The sequence below is a fragment of the Nerophis lumbriciformis genome, linkage group LG21, assembly GCF_033978685.3.
Source record: "Nerophis lumbriciformis linkage group LG21, RoL_Nlum_v2.1, whole genome shotgun sequence".
NCBI lineage: Eukaryota > Metazoa > Chordata > Actinopteri > Syngnathiformes > Syngnathidae > Nerophis > Nerophis lumbriciformis.
Window position 1 is genome coordinate 2,092,501 of NC_084568.2, and position 8,525 is coordinate 2,101,025.

Genomic DNA, 8,525 nt, shown 5'->3' on the forward strand with positions numbered 1-8,525 from the left:
AGATGACGGAGAAGGTGAACCATTTGTGTCATTTAAGAAGTACCGTATTTTCCGCACTATAAGGCGCACCTAAAAACCACAAATTTTCTCAAAAGCTGACAGTGCGCCTTATAACCCGGTGCGCTTTATATATGGATTAATATTAAGATTCATTTTCATAAAGTTTCGATCTCGCAACTACGGTAAACAGCCGCCATCTTTTTTCCCGGTAGAACAGGAAGCGCTTCTTCTTCTACTGTAAGCAACCACCCGCCCGCGTAGAAGAAGAAAAAGCGCGCGGATATCACCGTACGTTTCATTTCCTTTGTGTGTTTACATCTGTAAAGACCACAAAATGGCTCCTACTAAGCGTCAGGGATCCGGTTCATGAAAAGACGCAATCTCTCCATCCGCACACGGATTACTATTTCACAGCAACTGATATTCCTGTGAACCGCACTGTGGATACAACGGGAGCACGTACGGTGAATATTCGCACCACAGGGAATGAGAAGTCGTCCTTCACTGTGGTTCTAGCTTGCCATGCGAATGGCCAGAAACTTCCACCCATGGTGATATTCAAAAGGAAGACCTTGCCAAAAGAGACCTTTCCAGCCGGAGTCATCATAAAAGCTAACTCGAAGGGATGGATGAAGAAAAGATGAGCGAGTGGTTAAGGTAAGTTTAAGTTTACGCGAAGAGGCCGGGTGGCTTTTTTCACGCAGCTCCGTCCATGTTGATATACGACTCCATGCGCGCCCACATCACGCTGGTTTTTAATATATTATTAAAGTTTGACTGACCTATTTGACTGTTTTTTTGACATTCCTTTAGCGCAGTTAGATGCGGCTTATAACACGGGGGCGGCTTATAGGTGGACAAAGTTTTGAAATATGCCGTTCATTGAAGGCGCGGCTTATAACCCAGGGCGCCTTATGGTGCGGAAAATACGCGCTGGAATAAGACTTCCATTGTGTTTTTCAACAGGATGTCCTGGACAACTCCAGCAGCGGCGTCCCTCAAATCTCCTACAACGGACACGGCAGTGCGTCGCCGTGACGACGGGACCTGCATCTTCTCATGGCTTGCTAAGATAAAGACAGCATGGCTGCAGAATGTACAGTAGGCTTATGTGTGCGGCCAGTAAAGAGGGAGGTTTAAAACAAAAAAAAAGTGGTTTAGGCCAATACATTAGGTACACCGTCCACTCGAATGAGATCCAATGCGATGGCTGCGTTATAAAATGTTTAATAACGCTTTCAAACAACACATTACAATAAGAATATGTTATGGTATAATTGTGGGCAGCACGGTGGTGCAGGGGTTAGTGCATGTGCCTCACAACACGAAGGTCCTGAGTTCCATCCCGGGCTCGGGTTCTTTCTGTGTGGAGTTTGCATGTCCTTGTCATGTCTGTGTGATCATGTTTTTGTTTTGGTCATGTTCGTTTTGGGTTTTGGACTTTTTGTGCACTTTTCTTTCGTCACCAAATTACCCATTAGTTTCACCTGTCATGTCACGCACCTGTTGTTAATCATGTCCATAAGTATTTAAGTTCATTCATTTTCTGTTGTTCGTCCTGACGACCTCACACCACATTTACGCTTCTGTACACTCTTCGTCCCCTAAGATCCTGCTTCATGTTCCTTGTCAAAGTAAGTTTTTGTTCCATGTTTATAGTCTTTTTGTTTTTTTAATAGTTTGTTCTCCGCCACTGTGCGTGCTTTTCATTTGTACTTTTTTTGCTATAGTATTTTGGTTTCATAGTTTATTCTCCGCCACTGTGCGCGCCTTTTGTTTGATCCTTTTTTTGTAGTTCTAGTGTTTCAGGGGTTAGTGCATGTGCCTCACAACACGAAGGTCCTGAGTTCGATCCCGGGCTCGGGTTCTTTCTGTGTGGAGTTTGCATGTTCTTGTCATGTCTGTGTGATCATGTTTTTGTTTTGGTCATGTTCGTTTTGGGTTTTGGACTTCTTGTGCACTTTTGTTTTGTCACCATATTACCCATTAGTTTCACCTGTCATGTCCACGCACCTGTTTTGAGTCACGCACCTGTTGTTAATCATGTCCATAAGTATTTAAGTTTATTCATTTTCTGTTGTTCGTCCTGACGACCTCACACCACATTTACGCTTCTGTACACTCTTCGTCCCCTAAGATCCTGCTTCATGTCCCTTGTCAAAGTAAGTTTTTGTTCCATGTTTATAGTCTTTTTGTTTTTTTAATAGTTTGTTCTCCGCCACTGTGCGTGCTTTTCATTTGTACTTTTTTGCTATAGTATTTTGGTTTCATAGTTTATTCTCCGCCACTGTGCGCGCCTTTTGTTTGATCCTTTTTTTGTAGTTCTAGTGTTTCAGGGGTTAGTGCATGTGCCTCACAACACGAAGGTCCTGAGTTCGATCCCGGGCTCGGGTTCTTTCTGTGTGGAGTTTGCATGTCCTTGTCATGTCTGTGTGATCATGTTTTTGTTTTGGTCATGTTCGTTTTGGGTTTTGGACTTTTTGTGCACTTTTGTTTTGTCACCATATTTACCCATTAGTTTCACCTGTCATGTACACGCACCTGTTTTGAGTCACGCACCTGTTGTTAATCATGTCCATAAGTATTTAAGTTCATTCATTTTCTGTTGTTCGTCCTGACGACCTCACACCACATTTACGCTTCTGTACACTCTTCGTCCTCTAAGATCCTGCTTCATGTCCCTTGTCAAAGTAAGTTTTTGTTCCATGTTTATAGTCTTTTTGTTTTTTTAATAGTTTGTTCTCCGCCACTGTGCGTGCTTTTCATTTGTACTTTTTTGCTATAGTATTTTGGTTTCATAGTTTATTCTCCGCCTTTTGTTTGATCCTTTTTTTGTAGTTCTAGTGTTTCAATAAAAAAATGTACTCACATTCCCGTCTCGCCCGAGTCAACTTTCCGTTGCATCCCGGAAAAGCTAACTCCCAGGACCAAGTCTTGACAGTTCTCCCCGTGACTGCGTGGGTTCCCTCCGGGTACTCGGGCTTCCTCCCACCTCCAAAGACATGCACCTGGGAATAGGCTCCTCCCACCTCCAAAGACATGCACCTGGGAATAGGCTCCTCCCACCTCCAAATACATGCACCTCAGGATAGGCTCCTCCCACCTACAAATACATGCACCTTGGAATAAGCTCCTCCCACCTCCAAATACATGCACCTCGGAATAGGCTCCTCCCACCTACAAATACATGCACCTGGGGATAGGCTCCTCCCACCTCCAAAGACATGCACCTGGGAATAGGCCCCTCCTACCTCCAAAGACATGCACCTGGGGATAGGCCCCTCCCACCTCCAAAGACATGCACCTGGGGATAGGATCCTCCCACCTCCAAAGACATGCACCTCGGAATAGGCCCCTCCTACCTCCAAAGACATGCACCTGGGGATAGGCTCCTCCTACCTCCAAAGACATGCACCTGGGGATAGGCTCCTCCCACCTCCAAAGACATGCACCTGGGAATAGGCCCCTCCTACCTCCAAAGACATGCACCTGGGGATAGGCTCCTCCCACCTCCAAAGACATGCACCTGGGAATAGGCCCCTCCCACCTCCAAAGACATGCACCTGGGGATAGGATCCTCCCACCTCCAAAGACATGCACCTGGGGATAGGCCCCTCCCACCTCCAAAGACATGCACCTGGGGATAGGATCCTCCCACCTCCAAAGACATGCACCTGGGGATAGGCCCCTCCCACCTCCAAAGACATGCACCCCACCTCCTCCAAAGACATGCACCTCGGAATAGGCTCCTCCCACCTCCAAAGACATGCACCTGGGGCTCCTCCCACCTCCAAAGACATGCACCTGGGGATCCTCCCACCTCCAAAGACATGCACCTCGGAATAGGCTCCTCCCACCTACAAAGACATGCACCTGGGGCTCCTCCCACCTCCAAAGACATGCACCTGGGAATATGCTCCTCCCACCTACAAATACATGCACCTTGGAATAGGCTCCTCCCACCTCCAAAGACATGCACCTGGGGATAGGCCCCTCCCACCTCCAAAGACATGCACCTGGGAATAGGCTCCTCCCACCTACAAATACATGCACCTGGGGATAGGCTCCTCCCACCTCCAAAGACATGCACCTGGGGATAGGCCCCTCCTACCTACAAATACATGCACCTTGGAATAGGCTCCTCCCACCTCTAAAGATATCCACCTGGGGATAGGCCCCTCCCACCTCCAAAGACATGCACCTGGGGATCCTCCCACCTCCAAAGACATGCACCTGGGAATAGGCTCCTCCCACCTCCAAAGACATGCACCTGGGGATAGGCTCCTCCCACCTCCAAAGACATGCACCTGGGAATAGGCTCCTCCCACCTCCAAAGACATGCACCTGGGAATAGGCTCCTCCCACCTCCAAATACATGCACCTGGGGATAGGCTCCTCCCACCTCCAAAGACATGCACCTGGGAATAGGCTCCTCCCACCTCCAAAGACATGCACCTGGGGATAGGCCCCTCCCACCTCCAAAGACATGCACCTGGGAATAGGCTCCTCCCACCTCCAAAGACATGCACCTGGGAATAGGCTCCTCCCACCTCCAAATACATGCACCTGGGGATAGGCTCCTCCCACCTCCAAAGACATGCACCTGGGGATAGGCCCCTCCCACCTCCAAAGACATGCACCTGGGGATAGGCCCCTCCCACCTCCAAAGACATGCACCTGGGGATAGGATCCTCCCACCTCCAAAGACATGCACCTGGGGATAGGCTCCTCCCACCTCCAATGACATGCACCTGGGAATAGGCTCCTCCCACCTCCAAAGACATGCACCCCACCTCCTCCAAAGACATGCACCTCGGAATAGGCTCCTCCCACCTCCAAAGACATGCACCTGGGAATAGGCTCCTCCCACCTCCAAAGACATGCACCTCGGAATAGGCTCCTCCCACCTCCAAAGACATGCACCTGGGAATAGGCTCCTCCCACCTCCAAAGACATGCACCTCGGAATAGGCTCCTCCCACCTCCAAAGACATGCACCTCAGGATAGGCTCCTCCCACCTACAAATACATGCACCTTGGAATAAGCTCCTCCCACCTCCAAAGACATGCACCTGGGGATAGGTTGATTGGCAACACTAAATGGTCCCTAGTGTGTGAATGTTGTCTATCTGTGTTGGCCCCCTGTGATGAGGTGGCGACTTGTCCAGGGTGTACCCCGCCTTCCGCCCGAATGCAGCTGAGATAGGCTCCAGCGACCCCCCCGCCTCGCTACCCCGAAAGGGACAAGTGGTAGAAAATCATATTTTTATGATTGCCAATAAAGTCTAATACACCGAGCACCTTTTGTTCACGGTCACCATGACAACGGACAGCAGTAGCGCCATATAGTCCAATTAGGTTTGCATGGTGTGTGTGTGTGTGTGTGTGTGTGTGTGTGTGTGTGTGTGTGTGTGTGTGTTCGTGTTCTTGTATTTCTACCCTTCTTGAGACATGAAGAAGGAAAAGTATCTTCCATATGAGGAGGTGTGAACAAGTGATGACATGAATCATGGTCCCAATAACATTGCATCTAATAGTGACTGTGTGTCGCTTTTAAAAGTGCTCCCCCTCTGGTCAACATATGAAATAAGTGTGTGTAAAAATTTGAAGTGCTCCCCCTCTGGTCAACATATGAAATAACAAGTGTGTGTAAAAATTTGAAGTGCTTCCCCCTCTGGTCAACATATGAAATAACAAGTGTGTGTAAGAAATTGAAAAGCGCCCTCTTTGGCCAAAAAAAATAGAAAAAATATATGTAAACACCGTAATAACTTGAAGTAAATAATGAAGCTTAAAAACCAATTATAAACAAAAAATTCAATAAATAAAAAATGAACTAAAAGCAGTCTTTTTCTCCCAATGTGTCGACTTTTTTCTTTTAAAATTGGGAACAATTCATCTTATTCTTTCTGTTTCTGTAATACTGCAATATTTTCTTGTGAAATGATTACTTTATGTAAAATTATTCCATTCAATGGTGAAATTTGTCATAAAATTCAGACTTTTATCACATTATTGCCAATTTTTTTGTTGTTCCTGTGAAATAGTGACATTTTCCGAGTAAAATTATGACTTTTGTCATAATTTTGCCAAGTAAAATTCCGATTATTGTTATAATATTGCCAAAATGTAAAAGTTTTCTTATAACACTGACTTTTGTCGAGTAAAATTACGACTCTTTTCACAAAATTGCCAAAATGTTAAGCTCGTGTGTGTGTGTGTGTGTGTGTGTGTGTGTGTGTGTGTGTGTGTGTGTGTGTGTGTGTGTGTGTGTGTGTGTGTGTGTGTGTGTGTGTGTGTGTGTGTGTTCTTGTATTTCTACCCTTCTTGAGACATGAAGAAGGAAAAGTATCTTCCATACGAGGAGGTGTGAACAAGTGATGACATAAATCATGGTCCCAATAACGTTGCATCTAATAGTGACTGTGTGTCGCTTTTAAAAGTGCTCCCCCTCTGGTCAACATATGAAATAACAAGGGTGTGCAAAAATTTGAAGTGCTCCCCCTCTGGTCAACATATGAAATAACAAGTGTGTGTAAAAATTTGAAGTGCTCCCCCTCTGGTCAACATATGAAATAACAAGTGTGTGTAAGAAATTGAAAAGCGCCCTCTTTGGCCAAAAAAAATAGAAAAAATATATGTAAACACCGTAATAACTTGAAGTAAATAATGAAGCTTAAAAACCAATTATAAACAAAAAATTCAATAAATAAAAAATGAACTAAAAGCAGTCTTTTTCTCCCAATGTGTCGACTTTTTTCTTTTAAAATTGGGAACAATTTCTCATATTCTTTCTGTTTCTGTAATACTGCAATATTTTCTTGTGAAATGATGACTTTTTTTATGTAAAATTATTCCATTTAATGCAAAATGGTGACAGACTTTTATCACATTATTGCCAATTTTTTTTGTTCTTGTGAAATAGTGACATTTTCCAAGTAAAATTATGACTTTTGTCATAATTTTGCCAAGTAAAATTCCGATCATTGTTATAATATTGCCAAAATGTAAAAGTTTTCTTATAAAACTGTGACTTTTGTCGAGTAAAATTACGACTCTTTTCACAAAATTGCCAAAATGTTAAGCTGGTATTTGTTTGTGTGTGTGTGTGTGTGTGTGTGTGTGTGTGTGTGTGTCTCACACACTTCAGGTCACCCTAATGATCTTAACGTGGCATTGCAGGTGAGAATGATACAGAATCAATGAGCAGCTATTGATTTTCCAGTGAGTGCGCACCTTGAATTGACACGATAGTGCAAGTCACACTCGCTCATTCTAAAATATATCTAATGTACGGCTAAAAACATTATTTACGCTGTGAAAGAGTTTACATTTCAAACACTCTGAAATTGTACCTCCTAACCAGCAGAGGGCAGTCCGTTTAAAACGAATTGCCGGCAGTTGAGTCTCAGAACGTTATTTGTATAATACATAAGTTCACATACAAAACAAACCTTTTATGCACTTTTCAAAATATGTACATGAGAAAATATATTTCAGCAGTTGTGTTTCTCAAAGCGGAAGTGAATCGTGTTCCTTTTTTTTCGGTCCTCCTAACCAGCAGAGGGCAGCCCGTTAAAAACGAATTGCCGGCTCAAAAAGCCCTTGATGAAAGCGGATACAATTTCACCCTCACCTATGAACCCACGCCAGGAAACCAGCCAAAAAAGAACAGAAAACGAAACGACATCATCTGGTACAACCCCCCATACAGCAAAAACGTCTCAACTAACATTGGACACAAATCCCTCAATCTGATTGACAAACACTTTCCCAAAGACAACACCCTAAGAAAAGTATTCAACAAGAACAACATTAAATTGAGCTACAGCTGTGTGAACAATATACGACAAATTATCTCAAACCACAACAAAACAATTGCAAATGAGCCGTCGGCCCCCGGACAGAGCGACTCCAAAACCAACAAAGGCTGCAACTGTCGAAAGAAACCTGATTGCCCTCTCAACGGGGGGTGCTTACAAACATCAGTTGTCTACCAATCTAAGGTAACACGCAAGGACATTAACACATCCGACACATATGTAGGACTAACCGAGGGAGAGTTCAAAACCAGATGGAACAATCACAAGGCTTCTTTCAGGAACCAAAACCTGCGGAATACCACAGAACCCCGCAAACACATTTGGGACCTCAAAGACAATAATGTTGAATATTCAATAACATGGCAAATTCTTGCATCCAGCACACCTTACAATAGTGGTAATAAAAGATGCAACCTATGCTTGAAAGAGAAACTGTTTATTATTTACCGTCCAGACCTGTCATCCCTCAACAAGCGCAGCGAAATTGTATCAGCATGCCGCCACAGACGGAAACACCTCCTAGGTAACACATGAGCCAATCACCACGCCCCTACGCCAGCCTGTACCCACCCACTCTGTGCCCTATATAAACCATGGTATGTGAATGCTCCCATTAAAATCTCCTGATGATTGAGGGAAACCCCCCCTCATGAAACAGGCCTGTAGAGATGAAATAGTCTTGTGATTTTTTCCCCACACATAC

General features: G+C 44.6%; 1 protein-coding gene across 2 annotated transcripts in view; it reads left to right on the plus strand.

The window, feature by feature from the left end:
* The window catches only part of LOC133621424 (transmembrane protein 196), a 28,846-nt gene extending 27,733 nt beyond the window's left edge, over nucleotides 1-1,113 (plus strand). For both annotated transcript variants that reach the window (XM_061983482.2, XM_061983483.2), the window contains exons 4-5: nucleotides 1-14; nucleotides 967-1,113. The exon at nucleotides 1-14 is cut by the window's left edge and continues 105 nt beyond it. In XM_061983482.2, coding sequence (XP_061839466.1) covers nucleotides 1-14; nucleotides 967-1,038 — 86 coding nt within the window. In that variant the 3' untranslated portion in view covers nucleotides 1,039-1,113. The remainder of the gene's footprint in view (nucleotides 15-966) is intronic.
* The last annotated feature ends 7,412 nt before the right edge of the window (nucleotides 1,114-8,525 follow it).